Source organism: Gossypium arboreum, chromosome 10 (assembly GCF_025698485.1).
Source record: "Gossypium arboreum isolate Shixiya-1 chromosome 10, ASM2569848v2, whole genome shotgun sequence".
Taxonomy (NCBI): domain Eukaryota; kingdom Viridiplantae; phylum Streptophyta; class Magnoliopsida; order Malvales; family Malvaceae; genus Gossypium; species Gossypium arboreum.
Window position 1 is genome coordinate 21,269,833 of NC_069079.1, and position 18,581 is coordinate 21,288,413.

At 32.6% G+C, this 18,581-nt stretch overlaps 2 protein-coding genes across 3 annotated transcripts; both read left to right on the plus strand.

Annotated features, from left to right (window-relative positions):
• Positions 1-6,736, plus strand: LOC108487129 (protein GRIP). The gene is made up of 22 exons (XM_017791376.2): positions 1-501; positions 927-1,395; positions 1,615-1,730; positions 1,865-2,034; positions 2,197-2,290; positions 2,684-2,770; positions 2,898-2,978; positions 3,185-3,310; positions 3,431-3,539; positions 3,626-3,705; positions 3,897-4,025; positions 4,126-4,226; positions 4,321-4,454; positions 4,575-4,672; positions 4,753-4,872; positions 4,986-5,013; positions 5,143-5,201; positions 5,359-5,430; positions 5,498-5,545; positions 5,796-5,901; positions 6,040-6,098; positions 6,262-6,736. Exons 2-22 carry the CDS (start codon positions 936-938, stop codon positions 6,373-6,375), a joined length of 2,391 nt encoding a protein of 796 aa, XP_017646865.1. The 5' UTR covers positions 1-501; positions 927-935; the 3' UTR covers positions 6,376-6,736.
• Positions 6,737-10,640: 3,904 nt separating this feature from the next.
• On the plus strand, positions 10,641-17,352 carry LOC108489413 (phosphoinositide phosphatase SAC6-like). Of its 2 annotated transcripts, XM_017793953.2 has the most exons (20): positions 10,643-11,365; positions 11,455-11,538; positions 11,840-11,967; positions 12,054-12,145; positions 12,502-12,559; positions 12,784-12,840; positions 12,944-12,977; positions 13,110-13,190; positions 13,589-13,695; positions 14,172-14,258; positions 14,350-14,427; positions 14,686-14,756; positions 14,844-14,942; positions 15,117-15,213; positions 15,736-15,844; positions 16,024-16,096; positions 16,280-16,373; positions 16,743-16,835; positions 16,986-17,052; positions 17,138-17,352. In XM_017793953.2, the coding sequence occupies exons 1-20, from the start codon at positions 11,215-11,217 to the stop codon at positions 17,275-17,277; spliced, it is 1,800 nt and encodes a 599-aa protein (XP_017649442.1). In that variant the 5' UTR covers positions 10,643-11,214; the 3' UTR covers positions 17,278-17,352. The 2 variants fall into 2 exon arrangements, 1 of the variants encoding a protein (XP_017649442.1); XR_001871959.2 differs by lacking the exon at positions 17,138-17,352 and having other exon boundaries at positions 10,641-11,365; positions 16,257-16,373; positions 16,986-17,023.
• Positions 17,353-18,581: the final 1,229 nt, after the last annotated feature.

The window sequence follows — 18,581 nt, forward strand, 5'->3', positions numbered from 1 at the left end:
AAAATTAGAGTGCTGTGAGGGCAGATCAAAGATATTGATTGGAGTAATTAGGACCTTGAATCATCTTAAATTGTACCTCCATGCCTAAGAATGAGTTGTTTGTTGTAGAGGACATGAGCTTCGCGTGAAGCGTATCAACTTCGATACATATTAACCTTAAAAAATCACTAAAATTCCCAATGCAACATTTTAAAAATAAACCTTATTTTTTATAAAGCAAAAATAAACCATATTTAAATAATAATAATAACCCAGCTTTTTTTTAAAAAAGTAGTTTTTTTTTTTATCTTAGATGGAATTCAATTAAAAAGAAAAAAAAGAAAAAAACCTAATTTTAAGCCTGGAATTTCAAATCAAGATCGAGCTGTAACTTCTTAGAATTGAGCTCGGCGGTCCGTTCCCAATTTCCCTCGAAACCGAAAATTCTTGTTTATTTCCCAATTTCAAATCAGTGATTGAATCGAATCGATCCTCATCTTCTCTCATTCCACATATTCAAAGGTACACAATTCCTACTTTGTTTCAAATTCGGATCTAATACACGCCCTTTTCTGAATTTCCATTGAAACATTGATTTCCTTGCTTCCATTTCCCCCGAATTCAATGGCATCTATCAATATAGTTCTCGTTTGCTTTAGCATTTATTCTTTCTTCTTGCGTGATGAACAAAAGCATTAAGCGAAAATTTAGACTCTGGAGAAGTTTCTCATCTTTGGTTCATCTTGATCAGAGAGCGGCGGTTGAGAGCATTGCTTGAACTTTGACTTTGTCCTGTATCATACATTAAGTTTCCAATAGCTCTTAAAGAATAGGTGCTACTAATTAGCTTCCTGATCTGCTAGTTTTATGGTTAATAGCTTCAAAATTAGTTTTTCATTAAAAATCTTTAGATTGCAGCTGATGTTTGTGTTGCTGTTGTTGCATAGTGTGTGATAATGTCTGGGGAGGGAGTTGAGGAGGTTGTTCAAGTGCCTGAAACTCGGGAAGATGAGTCTTTGAAGCCCGAGGCTCAATTTTCTGAAACAAATGGAGATCTTTCCAAGGAAAATGCTGAGTTAGATGCCAACTTGAGTTCAGATGACGCTCATGACAAGCTTTTACAGACAGTTACTGAACTCAAATTCGAGAATGAAGTACTAAAGTCTCAGCTGGACAGCTTCAAAAATTTCCAATCAGAAAATGATGTTCCGTCACAACAAACTAATGTAAGCGGAAAGGAAACTAAGTTTTCGGCAGATGTAAAAGAACTACATGATAGAATAGAATCTTTGAGCAGAGAACTCGATGAAGAAAAACAAACACGAGTTGCAGCTGAAGAGGCTTTAAAGCATATTCGAGAGGTCTACACAGAAGCAGATGCTAAAGCTCAAGACCTCTCTGGCAAGCTTGCTGAAGGTCTGAGAAGTCCATTACTAAAACTTGCACCTTATTTATATTTTAAAAATACTAGAGGAATTAGCTCTGTAAAATTGGCTCATTGTAAACTGAAAACTTGTTTTCTCTAAGAACATTTGAGATAACAAGACAAGAACACTGTTTTTGGTGTAATACATGTTATTATTTCTGCTAACTCTGTTCTGATCCTTGAGTGTATACCATTGATCTTGTATGCAGCTCAAAAAAAGTTGGATCAAGAAATAAAAGAGCGTGAGGAGAAGTACAATGAGCTTGACTCAAAATTTAACCGGCTTCACAAGCGTGCAAAACAGCGCATTCAAGAGGTTCAGAAGGTGAATTTTGTCCTTTGATTGTTTTTTTTTTCTTAATGTTGTTAAATTTTTATATCAAGAGAAATAGTGGAAGGAAAGTTTCATGTTTGCATGGGAACTAAGTTAGATTTTTGTTTGGAGATTGTTATTTTCAGGAAAAAGATGACCTTGAGGCCAGGCTTCGTGAAGTTAATGAAACACTTGAGCAAGCATCATCCCAACAGTCAGGTCTGCAGCAAGAGCTTGAGCGCACACGTCAACAAGCAAATGAAGCATTGAAAGCAATGGATGCAGAGAGGCAGCAATTACGAAGTGCAAACAATAAGTATAACCACTGTTGAACTACATGATTCTAGCAATGAAGTTGAACAAAAAAAAGTGCTTATCCTTCATAATGAATCTTATTGTCTTAACACTGATTGATAGAGTGTATAAGAGTTTTGTTCCTTATTGTCACTCTTATAATTTGGATGCCACTAATATCCAGACTCCGAGACAATATTGAGGAATTGCGCCATTCAATGCAACCTAAAGAAGATGCAATTGAAGCACTGCAGCAGTCAATTTTAGAGAAAGATCAGGTACTATAGTGTTATGTACATACAATCTAATGTGGTTGGTTTTGAACAATATTTTGTGTGTTCCAATATCAATATGTTTCATGCATATTTGTGCTTTTTGGAAGACCATCAAATCTCTAGCTCCTTTTTTCTGTCTTCTCATTACTGTTCAAAGCATATATTAGGTCTGTAAAAGCTTAAACAATTCCTTATTACAACTCAAAACTTATTGCATCATCAATTTGATCAAGTACGTCTACTTGGTAAATTCAATTGTGAACCTCTGAAAATGGAACAGAGTTAACATTAACATCAGTTCCTATGAATGAATTAATGTTTTGTTGCTTTGTCTTTTTAGTGAATTTTACTGCTGAAAATCTTGATGGAATCTATCTTATGCATGCTCACATTTAGATGTTGGAAGACTTGCAAGGACTACTACAACTTGCGGATGAAAAAAGGCAAGCTTCACTGGCAGAGGCAGCTGCTAAACATCAGAAGGTAAGTTGGACAGGCGTATAATGTGTCAATCATGGTTAAGATGCTGACTAAGAGCTTTCTCTTCTTTCTGGTATACCATGTGAGCATGGTGCTTTAGTTATTCTGATGCTTCTCTCTTCTTCATCAGAATATAGAGAGCTTGGAAGCACAACTTGCTGATGCTTTATCCGATAGATCTAAGGCCACTGAAACAATTTCTTCCATGCAGGTAAGATTTATTGTCAGAGCATTGCCTTAGTCGGAGACTAGATACATTCTTCAAGCCCTTTGGCTAAAGTATTAACCTTATTTACTTATTTTGTATGCTTCAGGACAAAACCCGGGGGTGGGGGGGGGGTGGCTTGTTCTTTTTCATTCTGTGTGTCATTTCTAGGCTCTCTGAATACTAAGCGTTATGGATACATACTTTTGCAGGTGCTCTTGGCAGAGAAAGAGTCTAAAATTGCTGAGATGGATGCAGCTTCAACTGGTGAAGCTGCACGATTAAGAGCTATTGTAGAATCTATTAAAGGAGAGCTTGCCCACCTGAAACATGAGCACGTATGAATCAAACTCTTAAATAATAATGCCATTAATGAGAACAAAATTATTATTATACACAAATATAGTGGGTTAACATTTGTTTTCCTTATTATCAAACAAACCATGTGATATTTTCAGGAAAAGGAAAAGGAGAGCTGGGAAGCTGCCTCTCTGGCATTTAAAACAAAACTGGAAGTTGCTGAGAGTAACTGCATTCGTGCTGAAATAGAAGCTGCTAAAATGAGAAGTATAAAATATCAGAAGGAACTATTGTAATTCTGTATTTGTTACTCATCTGCAAGAGAATGAAATTCCATTTTACTTGTTGGATAGGTCAGCTGGAGCTAGAGGCATCTCTGCAAACCCAGATGCTAAGTACTAGAGAAGCTAAGCTAGCAGCTGCCAAAGAAGAGGTATTAGGTTTATCTGCAGCTCATTTTTTCAGTTAGTTCTTTTCCTGCAATTTATGCTTTGGTTCAGCGGACTTGGGCAAGATGTTAATATTGTTTAAGGATGTAAATCTATTGTTTTAGCTGAATGTTTATGCTCACAACAGACATAAATATCTAGCAAAACCTTATATGTCCTGTTTCTTGTTTTGCAGGTTAGCCGTCTTGAAAGGGAATTTTCCTCCTATAAAATTCGTGCACATGCACTTCTCCAGAAAAAGGATGCAGAGCTAGCAGCAGCTAAAGAGTCTGAGCAAACAAAAGCCCTCGAAGACGCATTAAAAGTAAAATATTGTAATACAAGATAATGATGATAACTTTGTTGTTTACATTTAGTCTTTCTTTGAAGGATAAAATGGAAAACCATTTCTTTGATTACTGCAGGAGGTAGAAAGAGAACTGTCGTTGATATCTACAGAAAGGGATACAGTTCGTCAAGAGCTTCAGGATCTTTTACACAATCATGACAAAGAAATTGCAGAAAGGTAGCATCATAAGTTAAAATCCATGATGAGAACTTTATATTCACCATTTGTGGTTTGAATTCTATACTGAAGTTTTCACTCTGCTTTGTACTAGAGATGCTGCACTTGAGAACACCAAACAACAGATCAAAAGTTTAGAGAGTAATCTTCATTCTGCGAATGCTCGCCACCAGTCAGAGAAAGCTGCATGGGAAATAGACCTTAAAAATTTGGAAGAAACTTGGCGATGTAATGTTTCTATGCATTGCAAAATTTCTTCCATTTTCTTCCTTTATTTTCCTTTCTACTTAAATATGCTTCTCCTTTGAACTTCAAATAAAGTTTCATTTATAATTTCTGATTTTGCAGACAGATGTGAAGCACTTACTGCAGAAAATGAAGCATCCTCTGGTGAAGATATACGAAAAGAATTAGAGGAGACAAAACTACAGTACAAGCGGTTGAAGGTATCTAGAATTTGGTATCCTCCTTGGATGATGACATAACTTTTTTTTCTGTTTTTATTGAGTGGATTCTTTACTTGCAGGAAGAGCATGCATCATTACGAGATCTTGCTGATAAAATGATTGAGGAGAAGGATAAAGAAATTTCTAGACTTTTGGATGACAACAAGAATCTTCAACGATCTCTGGAGTCAAGACAACTGGTATGTTTCCCTTTCTCTTGTATGGTTGTCGACCTTACCTGAAATCTCAACACCCTTGAGATGTGTTTTGCATTTCTTTAAAGTTTGGGCTTACAATGAAGTGAAATTTTCAGGTTGATCACACTGAGAATTACAACACAGGTATGATGAGTACTTATGTGGTCCTACTTGCAAATATTTATTCTACTTTTAGATAGAAACTTAGATTATTTTATTTTATTTTAATCTATTCTTTCATGGAGCTCTGATGTTTAATGTTGGTCTTTTCAGCCACACAAAAACAAGATGCTCCAAATCTAAACACCTCTGCAGCAGAACAGCAGATTCTGGTAGCTTTATATTTCCGTTTCTTTTTACCAGGGTGGGGAGGGAGGGGCTTTTGACTTAAGAATTTTTCCCTTTTGATAAATCTTCTATGGAGTTAATTTTTTTTCAAAACCATATATTAGTGAAATGATTTTATATTAACTTGTCCTCCAAATTTAGCTTTTAGCAAGGCAGCAGGCTCAGAGGGAGGAAGAGCTGGCACAATCACAGCGACACATTTTAGCCCTTCAGGTTAGTAATGTCCATTCTATTTTAATTAATTTCCACAGTTTGGTTTGTTGATGCCTGCTCAATGCAGGAAGAAATTGAGGAGCTCGAACGTGAAAATCGTCTCCACAGTCAACAGGTATGAAGAAGTCTAGACTTATGCTGTTTCAGTGTGTGTTGTATTTGTACCTCTGATCAGTCCTCATAGAGGTCTTGGTGTGGAAAATTGTCTGTTATCTGATGAAGGCAAGATTCCCATGGGTAGAAAGCGAACTTAATGAAATGAAATGGATATTCTTGCATCGCTTCAAACTTTTACTTAACTTTGAAATTATTTTATTTTTTTCAACCAAGAAGATTACATTCTATCCTTTACATGCATCACACAGGAAGCTATGCTGAAGGAGGAACTTCGCAACATGGAAAGGTCGAAAAGGAGAGAAGGTGTTGATATGACGTATCTGAAAAATGTAATCATAAAGCTTCTTGAAACAGGTACCACCTTTCAGAGTTACAGTTACAGTCAGCCTTAGAAGTTGTGTTAATTTCACCTGCCTTATTCCATTAAAATGTCAAGTATCAAAATCAATGCAAATAATTTGTTTTTTGAACCTTTGCTAATTATTTGAATAGGCGAAGTGGAAGCTCTACTACCTGTTGTAGGAATGCTTCTTCAATTTAGTCCTGAAGAGGTAAATTTCTATTATCTGCTTGATGCTTAAGTTCATGATATTAGGCCACCATATAACATAATATAACGCCACAATTCTTTTAGTGATGAGATCTTATAAGAGTCAATACATGGAAATTATAAACGTACTAATGAAGAATCTCGTTTTGTACATGCGAACACAGATGCAGAAGTGTCAACAAGCCTACCGTACCTATACCGACGTTCCATCAAGCCAAGCAAATGAAGCATCAGGAGGACCAACCCTTTCTCTTTTCTCAAGATTTTCATTTTCTTAAAACAGTATAAAATTCTTCTGTTTGATGATCCATCTGCTTGCTTATACCGCTTCACCCACAGACGGTGTCTGGTCAAGGCTGCAGCCATTGAAATATTGTTTTTTTTTTTTTTTTGGTTCTGTAACATTCCAAGTCATAAATTACGTAAATGATTCAGTTGTAAAAGAACACTCACGAGGACAAAAGGTATACATACAGCAAATGCAAAACGTGGAGGCATCTGTTTTCGGCCCCATTCATTAGTATCAGTAAGGCAACACCCTGAGTGCATCACCAACGTAATTCATTTTCATTTATTTTGTTCTTTCTATTGAACCTAGAATTCAATGCAATGCCCTAACCAAGGGCTTTTTCTTGATTATTTCTCTCGAGTTCCACAAAAATGCTGTTCATGAACTGCAGCACTGGGATTGGGAGATTGCATATAGATTTATTGCGTATTGATCTACAAGGTGGAAAGTGAGAGTCGTAAATATAAGAAAATTCAAGCCTTCCGGCCAAGAATCTTTATGGGAGTTGGAAACCAGCAAATCATGTTAAAACCAAATTATATTTATATTAATATAGATTCGGTTTTAAGCAATTTTATTAATGTATGATGATAAGCCATTTTAAGATTGTATTATGTAATATTTAAAATTCTTTTAGAATTTAAACTAAATTAGAAAAAGTTAGACAAATTCTGAGACTAATTGAGACAAAAATTTAGGGGTTAAATTGAAAATATTGTCAAATTCAAGGATAAATGTTTTATCTCAATTCTAATCTGATTAAACTTCCTTCCTTTTGAACTTCGAACCTTGTGCAAAGAATTTGCAATTTATCTTACATAATATTATATTTGTTCATGAGTTGAGTTACTTGTTCAAATTTACTTGTTAGAAATATGAAAAGATTTGAACAAAATTATAAGGTAAAAAAAAAAGGAGTTTGCAAAAAAATGCTCTTTTAAAATATGAATCGGGTTTGGACTTGAATATTTAAGGCTAAAGCTCAACCTGTTTTAAACTTTTTTAATATATTTTTATTTGTATATATTACGTAATTTATATTATGTAAAAGTAAATAAAAACATAATAGTATGTAAACATTAAGAAAATGTTAGTTAAATTTAAAATTTTAATACAAACTTTCTTTTTTTTTGAGTCGTTTACTTCTTCTCCCTTGTTTTGTCAAGTGGTAGTGCCAACCTTCAAGCTGGCTATCACCTGTCTTTTTCTCCTTCTCACTAGCTCTCTATTTCTTTTTTCTCTTCATTTACTCCACGTGCTTTCTTTTTTTTTTTCGGTTTGTAAATTTATTTTGTGGGTATCTTTGTTGTCTTCATAAGTTATGATGGATGGATGACAACGCTTGCCATGGTTGAACCTTCACTAGCCACCAACAGTTTCTCTTTAAAAGTGGGTTGGTTGTGGATCACGAATGGTGGCTCTTTGTTGGCTTCTTAATTTGTTTATGTTTGGAGAGTATTTCAGAATAATAAATGATCTCACGAGTCGATTTGGACCTTTGTTGTCCTAAGTTATATTTTTTGTTTGTTTTTCATTGCTTATTAAGTCTTCCATTTTGGAAGTTATTGTCTTGTATTCTACAAGTTTTTTGGTCTTACTTATGCATGTAATCTTATTTTTGCAAGTGATTTTAAGGACGGTTTTGTCACCGTCCTCTCCAATTTGGTGGATATTCAGTTCTTTTGTCGATTTTGGCTGCCTCTTTTAACAGTCCAATGTTGGTTTCATTATCATGATAGGTGCTTCCAATCACATCCAAGGTTGGTTTCCTTATCATGATATGTGCTTGCAATCAGTGCATATATGGAATACTTGAGTTATGACAAATTTGGTTGCCAACGTAATTTAATGTTCTATTGATGTTGAGGCTAAAGCCTTTTTCGTGTTGATGAAGCTTTGTCCTTCACCACCAACAGCGGGGGTTTCTTGTTTGTTTTACCAAATTGTATGATCCAATTCATAGAATGAAAGAATGAATTCTCCCTCCCTCCCTCCCTCTCTCTCGTGCACACATATATATAAGCCAGTTCGACTCCTATATTCATCTATGCAGATCAATTGACTATATATGTCGTTTAAAAAAATTTGCATTTTAGGTTGATTTTTGTGATATTTAGGGAAATAAGTCTATTTTGGAGAGAGAGTGTTAAAACGTAGCGTTTTTTGCACAGTTGACAGGAAAGCGCGCCCAATTGGACTTATTTTCCCTTTAAGACGCATTTTTTTTTAACTTTTTTAGTATAATTAGTTCCTTTGATCATATGGCTAAATGTTAGTGGTTTTGTTTTTTAGTCCTGGGTTTGATTCTTCTGCTACTCACATTTGTATTTTTTATTTCATGTCGTTCTAAATTTATTATTATTATTTTTAATTAATATTTTAACATATTAACTCATTTGGTTAAATGGTTTAATAATAATGATTTCATTAGACTTAAGTCTTAGGTTCAATTCAATTCCTCTTCTAAGCACATTTGTAATTATATTTGAAATAATTATTTTATTTTATAATATTAGAAATCATCATACCCACAATATACATGGAGAAAACAAATATTATATATAAAGAAAAATATAACAACAAAATTAGTTGATGTTTATATTATATATAAAGGAGTTATTAGTTTCAAATATTTTTAACATAATGAGATATATATATATATATAATATTTTATTATATAATTATATAATTATTATTTATTTTTATAAATAAAAGAGACATTAATTAAAAGATGAATAAAAAAACTTGAAAACAATATATTTATTAAATAAAAATTAAAAAAGCTTGAAACATGATCAAATAAAATTACAAATATGTTTAGAAGAGGAATTGAACCTAGAATTTAAAAATGAAATCATTATTATTAAATCATTTAACTAAATGAGTTAATGTATTAAAATATTAATTAAAAATAAAAAGCCTTAAATTGCCTTAAATTTCTATTCCGAGATATTAGTAGAAAATAATAATAATAATGCAAAGAACACAAGAATAAAAGATGAGAATAAGAATGATTTTTATTACATTTCTCTTCTTTTCTATTATCATTATAAGTAGTATACTTATATATATTAGATTTTCATTTTCTAATACATAAATAAGAAAGAGATTATAAGAGATGAAAGGATGAACATCTACTTATAACATGCATAACATAATTTTTTTATGATATTAAAATTCTTACATTTTGGGAAAAACAACATTTATTATATTTTGAAAAAAACATTTATTATATAACTTTAGGTTATAACTATTTTTGCAATTCTAACTAAAATAAAGAGGACATCTCGATTTTTTTATATTATCAGTGATATGACTATATTTTTAGGGTAAATTATATTTAAGATTAGTAGTAAGTTTATATTTCAATAATTCAATTTTAAAAATAGAAAATAGGTATTAAGCTATTCAAAATTCTTATTTAAGTCATTGGGTATTAAAATCGTTGCTATATGATATTTTCTGTTTATATCGCTTGTACCAATTAAAAGCTCTTATTCTCTTTCTTTTTTACAATTTAGTTTTTTTTATAAAACAACTTTGTCTATCACGAATTTACGAACCAAAATTCAAACAATTTTCTTTTTCAATCTTCGATTTGGCCGTCAAATCGACTTAGACATAAGGTATATTATTCTACTTTTTAATAGGTATTGATCCATTGTACTGGTCATCGAATCGTCGCTTGGAGTTTACTAGCCAAATTGTTTTTTTTTAACTTAATAACTCTATGACTTAAATAAAAACTTTTGGATAGTTTAGTTGACTTAAATAAAAACTTTTAAATAGGTAAATGACAATTTTGTAACCGTTGAAAGTTGTGTGACCAAAATGTAAACTTACCAATAGTTTAGTGACTTTAAGTAGAATTTATCCATACTTTAATAAATACAATAACATGAGGATTACATATTTTTATTGGTCAAAGTCTACCAAGAGTCTCTATACTATTATGTAAAGTTTGTATTAGTTCCTCTACTAAAATTTAGTTTTTATATATTAAAATTTATCCAAATCTTGACTTCCTTACAAAAAATTTATGTGTTCGAATATGAACTCTTTAAGGGATGGTTGAATTTTTTTATGGGTCAAATTTGATCATGAATAAATAAATTAAATATGATATATTTTATCTAAATTATGATTAACTTAACAATAAATTATAAAAATGTGATAATTTAAATAAAAATTTAACGTATGGTGAATAAAATAATAGTATAGGCTGGGGGCAGACTTTTGACCTATTTTAATATTATTATTTCCTTTTTTCATCAAAAAAAAATATCATTTGAAAATCGGCAGCTGGTCAACTCCAAACAAAGGCAGGCATAGCATTCTAGATAGAAGATTTGCGTGTCCTCTGGAGCTCTACCATCTTCTCCTTAGCAGCCCTTTTGAAAAACTCAGTCTCCAGCTCTGAATTTTATGATAGAATTGGAGGGAACAGATAATGTTAGCAGTTGAGCCATGTCAATCTCACTGTCCTGCCATCAGCTGATATAGTTAAACTCTAGGTCGAGAGTTGACTTGTTGAGCATGCTCGCCGTCCCTCCCTCCCTCCGCCGCCTATCTTTTTTTGGCCACAACCCCAAAATCCTACCCAACAACAACATTCATTGCTGCATCACTTCAACTCTTGCCTTTACTCCTCTTTTCCTTTTCCTAATCTCTGTTGTCTCTTTGGCTGCCTGCAATACCCAATTTTTACTATTCCTTTTCTCCCTTCACCTTCGTCCAATTCTACCTACTTGGATACCTGGCAAGTTTGATACCTTTTTTGTTTTACTTTTATGATTGTTTTTTTTTTTTGTGAAATATAACTCCAATAATGAAGGAGAAGGCAGAGCCAGTCCAAAAGCTATATACAAGGATGCGGTTATGGGAATTCCCTGATGAATATGTGATCGAGCCCACCGATGGCTCTTCTGCTTCCTCCTCCCTTTCAATTAGTCTTGTTGATGCCTCAATGAAGCTCAGTGGTGGGTTGTTTTTATCTTGTCTATCATTCTATGCCTCCCTTTTCAATATTTGCTTGCTGTTTTACTGGACCTATTTATCTCTTTTTTAGATAGTATTCCAGAATGCAGCTCTTTCCGTGTTCCTAAGATTCAAATGATTTTTGGAGTAGTTGGAATGCTAAAACTTGTAGCGGGTACGATAAATTTCTGATTTTCCTTTATTCTCTGTTCAGTTGGTTAATTCAGACAAATGGTTGTAGCTTTTGTTCATCTTAATAATTTCTTAAGGCAGTTTCATAAGATGAAAAAAAAAAAAAAACCGGGACCTAATTGATCAGTGAAACTGTAGTGCCTGATTAGAGCAGTTTTGGCATATGGATCTAGAATATCAAATGGAGTTGAAATTAGTTTTCTTTTCTTTTTCTTTGTATTCTCTTGTCTGAATTGGCCCTGTGATTTCTCCTATAATTTTAAAGTGTTAAATTTTATGCTTAGGGTCTTATTTATTTGTTATAACTGAGAGAAAATGTGTTGGATCTTACTTGGGGCATCCCATCTTCAAAATTATATCCTTGAAGGTTCTTCCCTGTGTTCATTCTGTTAAAAACTCTACTCCAGAACAGGTATGTTGGCTGTTTCCTCACTTTTTCTTCTAGAAAGCTGATTATTAATTGTTTAACACAAGAATCTTTTATACCAACTTCGGCAGAAAAAGTTGGAGAATGAATTTTCTCGGCTGCTAAAAGTTGCAGAGAGGACTACTGGACTCTATTTCTCTTATGACACCAATTTAACACTGAGGTGAACTGTTGTATCAAATTAGACCTCTGTATATATGCATAGTTAGAACAAATTTCTTTCTAAAAAAGAATACATCTCAGCTGGAACAGATTTTCTGTGCACAACAACTGCTTTTTGAGTAATGTCTTCTCAATGCAAAACTTCCATCCAAAGCAGTTTACTTAAAGTCTCCACAGTCCACATTACACAGCCTTGTATTTGTACTGATAATTGCTAAGAATAAGTTTATAGGCCTTCAGGAAATATTAACAATTACACACACACACACACACCTTTTTCATTTTGCAAATCTTTTTTTTATATTCACTTTGAATTTTAAGTTGAAAGTAAGGGTTATATGATTTGGTGCACTACAGTACTCAGCGATTATATGATCTGGGAAATGAGTCCAAAATGCTTCCTCTATGGAGACAGGTAAATGGTTCATTTTTAAAGTAATTGATACAAATATTGCTCCCCTTATTTTGTAATTGTAAGAATATTAGATGATCTGCCACTGATCTCAAACAGCTTTGCTTTTATGGTAGTCTCTAGAAGTGCAGTGTTAAATTTTCATTGATATTTCCATTTAATTCTTCATTGCCACTAAGTCACTAAGTAAAGGGACTTTTCCTTGTCCTTCAAAATGTTTGCCACAGGCAGAACCTAGATTTCTTTGGAACAGTTATATGTTGGAAGCACTTATAGACAAGAAGGTTAGTCTTCTTTCTGAGTAGCTTTCCAGTTTCATGCAGCAGTATTCTGTCATTTAAGTCTGTACTTGCTAACTACCTTTTTTTTTTGGTTCTGTGGCTGCAGCTTGATCCCTATTTGCTTCCAGTTGTCCAAGGGAGTATCCTGTATGGAACTATCAATTCCAGCATTTTGTGGCATGAGAAGTTCTTATCTCATTTTTTAATTAATTCATTATTGTTGTTGACTTCTCGGTCTTTCAATTTGAAGCATGTCCTTAACTGCTAATCAGGCTTTCATAATTTCCAAGCAACTATTGGAAAAGAAATTGTAGATGTTACACTGATTGCTAGGAGATGTACAAGGAGAAATGGTACTCAAAGCTGGAAATGACTTTTCAATATCTTTTAGCATTCTTCATATACCTTCTAAAACTACATTTTTCTTGAGAAATAAGGTCATTTGCTATAACTTTTAAATATCCTTTCTGGTAAGAGGGGAACAATTCCAGTTTTTGAATGATATGCAAAATAATGAAATTCTAGGGCAGATTCTCCTTCTCTTACAAACATTTCTTCTGTGTCATTCTTTTATTGGTTAACTTTCATCGTTTATATGAAGCATTAACTAGCAGGATTGTCCATGCACTTTGAGCTTGGTGGAAAAAGGAAATAAATAGTTTTTAAATGCAAGTGCATCTTCTTAATTAAAAAATTTTTGGCCTTGTATAGGGATGCTAGTCTTACTGTTACTACTTGTATCCTTTAAAAGGAACCCGGATGTGGAGAAGAGGAGCTGATCGTGAGGGGCACGTTGCAAATTTTGTGGAAACTGAGCAAATTATTCAAATTAATGGGTTTACTTCATCATTTGTTCAGGTAAGTAGGTAGCCAGTCAGATGTATTTTATTCGTTATGTGTAAAATGCAATAGTTTCTGGTCTCCTTTCCTGTCCTTAACTTTTCTAGAGAAGTATCAAGCAAAGATATATTGGCCTGAATTCTAAATTAAAAGATTACTAGTGAACATTCGGATGTGTAGGTTACACAAAATAGAAAGAAATGAGATTGTCCCGTGATTCTGCATCTGAATGCTGGAATATGCATCATATCAACTCCATCAGGGATTTGAAAAGTTCACTACATGAAGTGGTTTGTACATGTCTGGTGTGAAATGAACGCAAGTAGTTGAACAAAATCAGATAACCTAAAGATACTGCATTTGTAAATCCTCGGGCTTAAATAGGGGCGTATTTGCAAATATGCAGCATCCATGTTATGAAGCCCTCTTTGTCATATTCTTTGACTTTTTGGGTCAGATTGTTATAGATCCCATTCCTTATTTTTCCTTTGCAGGTTCGGGGGTCAATACCATTTCTGTGGGAGCAAATTGTTGATTTGACTTATAAGCCTAAATTTGAGATTGTGAGACCTGAACAAGCTGTAAGTGTCTTCACTTATTGCCACTATTTGAATGTGCACCTGAATTCTTTTCTTCCTTTACCGACTTCGCAGTATATGACATATTATGCAGCCACAGATAGCCGAGAGGCATTTTCTGGATCTGAGAAAAATGTATGGATCTGTTCTAGCTGTTGATCTTCTCAACAAGGTGAGCAGTGGTTGATTAATGATTTCCAGTATGCAGTTGGACTTTATTGTTGCAATCAATAGTAAGTTCTCTTACTAAGTGCATCAAAAACACCTTTCTGGTGACATGCTGACTTTGTCTGTGCAAACAATGGGTTGTTCACGCTTTGTATGTGCCTGGAATATGCATGTGGATGAATGGAGGGTTGAGTATTTTTTTTTTCTGAAGACATTCATTCTATTTAAAATTTTTGGTCTCGTGCCACTTTATTATTACCAGCATGGAGGTGAGGGACGCTTAAGCGATATGTTCTCAAATGCAATGCAGCCCATAGTTAGTGAAGATTTAAGGTCTAGTTTCTTTGTATCTAGTTTCTTGTTTCTTTGTTTTTGGTTTTGGATGTGGTTACGTTTTATGCAAAGACTCTGATCATGCAGATATCTGCACTTTGATTTCACTAAGATCTGTGGACATGTTCATTTTGAGCGCCTTTCCTTCCTCTATGACCAAATCGCAGATTTTCTTGTGAAAAATGGGTATGGTTTTGTAATTGCACTTTTCTATCATGTACAATGTCATAAGTATTCCTGGAGTAGTTTTGATTCCATTGCTTATGCAAGGATAGGTTTTGAAATATTATTTCCCTGGTTAGAGTTATGACACTGAAATATGCCCATTAATATTGGTTTTGCTTTGTCTGAAACTGATAGGTACTTCTTGTTGAATGAAGAGAGTGAGAAAATGGAGCAACTTGGAGTTGTAAGGACCAATTGTATTGATTGCTTAGACCGCACCAATATTACACAGGTAAGTTAACATAAACCGGAGATATATTTCACATCTTGGCTTTGTCTATAGTGGTAAACATGTAGCAGACATTTTCTTTTCAGTAGCAGCAAATTTATGCTTAATGCTTACCCGCTGTGACAATTTCAACTCCCCTGTTTTAACCTCAAGAGCTACCTTCATTCAGGGAGTGCTATGGTTGTTATGCCTATGAGTAATACAAGATATGTCATAAGAAGTATTTTAAGTGCTAGAATGAATTCCACCTATTATTATATATACTAGATGGATGTTTCTGACATCTGAAATTGCTTATTGTAACTAAATCAATGACTCTTTTAAGTTTAGAATTTGATGTATGTGGACTATCTTTTCATATCTATGTTGCTTTTGTTGTTTAAGTTGCAATATAGATCTTTCTCTCTGAGACAAATACATACTCAAGGAGACGTTATGCACACATGCATGTAATTACATGTTATTCTTGTTTACCACACTGTGTCTGTTCTTTACTTCCGTAACCATGCTAATGTATGTCTGCAGAGCATGATAGCTAGGAAAATCTTGGAACTTCAGTTTAGGAGGATTGGGGTTTTTGCAGCTGAAGAAACCATTAGCTCACATCCAAAGCTTGATAGATGCTTTAGAATATGTGAATATTGCCATTTCTTATTCTAATAATTTGCTTTCAGTTGATATATATATATTTGTTCAACTGTTTTCAATTGATATTAATTCTTAACGTATTGGTACTCAGTATGTTGCACATATCTATTCGGTTTCCTAGCATATAAACTGAAATTTACGTTAAAAATCTTTGGACATATATAGTGTGGGCTAATCATGGGGATGACATAAGCATACAATATGCTGGCACTGCCGCACTAAAAGGAGATCTCGTCAGGTATTTTAAAAGTTGAATGTTAACGTATATATTTAGCAAATGTTTCGAGGCTATTTTAAAGCATCTTGGTAGAAATAGCATTTTGTGCTCAAATTTCTCTGCGACAATGTTCTTTGCTATATCCATGATTGCATAAGACATTAATGTTCTGCTCTACCAGAACTTATTCCTTTTGGATTGTAGGTCTGGTCAGCGAAGAGTTCAGGGGATCCTTAAAGATAGATATATTTCCCTTAAACGCTATTATTTGAATAACTTTTCTGATGGAACAAAACAGGTACAGATACTTCGTTTCTTTAAGTAATACTTGCAATCATTTGAAGAAAGGATAATATTTCTAGCCTTTTGCACTTCACGACTGTCTATGGATGTTTGGGATGGGGTGATGTTAATGGTTTTGTTCTTTCCATACCTTTGTTCAAATGCTAGAAAAATCTTTTATATCCATAAGTGCCGGTTGGTGGGTATTCACATCAAACTTTTTTTGAGCATTTCTATTTTTTGAACAGTCATTTATCAACTTGTAACTGATGCAGCAGCTCTTTGTTCACTTGATGTTGTTTTGCACTACTGTTACATCCTTCTTCTGTGATAATTTTCAATAAAGATCCTGACTTTCTCTAATTTAATGGTGACATGCATGAAGGATGCGATCGATCTCCTCCAAGGACATTACAAAGTCTCTGTAGGAGGGGATATAACACCTCCATCTCAAAAAGGAGGCCTTGAGGCTATAGCTGTAAGACTAAAACGACATTTGAGTTTTAAGATTTAGCTGTTTCATCATGATGTTGCTGAAATTGTCTCCATGCTGTTATGCTATTTCTATAATCTATCTTAATAGCTTTAGCTGCTTGAGATCTTAAGTTAATACATTCTCTTTGTGCAGTCCTTTCCGCTAGCTTTGTGTTTGGTATTGATAGCGTTGTTATTGACAACAATGTCATTGGGGCAAGGTGAGTTGACTCGTGCTCCTCATGATTATCGAGTAGCAGGAAACAGAGATTGACATAAATAAGCTTTGTCATTCATTTTCTGCAGTTGGAAATGATCCAAGACATCTGCTTTTCTCAGTTGTGTGGGGAAGCATTAGTGTTGGTATTGCATCTTTTGTTAGGGCCAAGGGCAGGATTTTCTGTAATCGGCCTCGTTTGCAATTGCATGATAAACCTGGGTATTGATACACACATTTTTTATTCAGCTATTTTTATGTACTAATCAACGTATATAAAGTACTTTGTTTTTTGGGTTCAGAATGTATTATTTATTTCATTCTCCTTTGTTTATTAATGTCATTTCACATAGTTGTATTTATTTCATATGTTGTTTCACCTTTTTAAATTTAATTTTTATGCTTTCTGATATAGTTTTAAATTTCTATTTTATTTTTCAATTTTTTATTTATAAAATAATATTTATTTTAAATATTACTTATATTAAATATGTTATATATTATTTTTCTTTAATATAGTTTTAATTTATTCACTTGCAAGGTAGGTGAGGAAGAAATCTACTTTTTATAAATGATTAATTTAAATTTATTTAGATTTATTCCTATTAAATATATTATTTTATTTAATGTTTATTAATTATATATACATTTTATTTTGTTGAGCTTAGTTTATATTTTAAATAAATTTATCTTTTCAAACATATTTAATATTTTTATTTATAAATTTGTTTTATCTTTTCTTTTGTTTTAAAAATAATTACCATTTTTATTAGAAAATATAAATAAAATCTGAAAGTTTGATTAAAAAACACTTAAATATTAACTTGATGCTTATTTTTTAAAAAAAAGAAAGAAAAATAACCCACTTACTCATTTTAAGGTTTAATGAAAATGTAGGAGTCCCCAAGAATTATTTATCAAGTGAGTTTCAAATAAAAAGATAATGTATCTTCTATTAATTATTTATTTTTCTTCATATTTTTTATTTTTTATTCAAGGATTTTTTCCCAAAGTATTCAAGATTTTTCAAATAATGAAAAATTTTAATTATAAAATTATTTTAATTATTATCAAATTAAATTATATTCTAATGTTAGTATATGTTAAAATATAATTTATTTCTAAAGTTAATATATAGTTTATTTCTAATAAAATCTAATCAATGATATTACAATTCCTTTTTCCCTTTCCATTATTTTTTAATTATTTTTCATAATTAGTTTTATGCAAGTACATGATAAATATTTTAAAATTATATTTAATTCATTAAAAATCATTCAAAACAAAATAATTTAAAGTTCTAGTGATAAAAATAATTAAAAAGTGAAATTCCAAAAATAAAATAAAATAAAATAGAAAAAAACAAAATGATATTTTATAATTCAAGTAAAATTTGAGCAAAAATTAGTTTGATAATTCCAACAGTAGTTATATTTCTAGAGAAATAATTTCTGCTTTTCAAATTAATGGTTGACAGTTTATTGTTTTATAAAATCTCATCGATAATAATTACTTTTTTAGTAAACTATACAA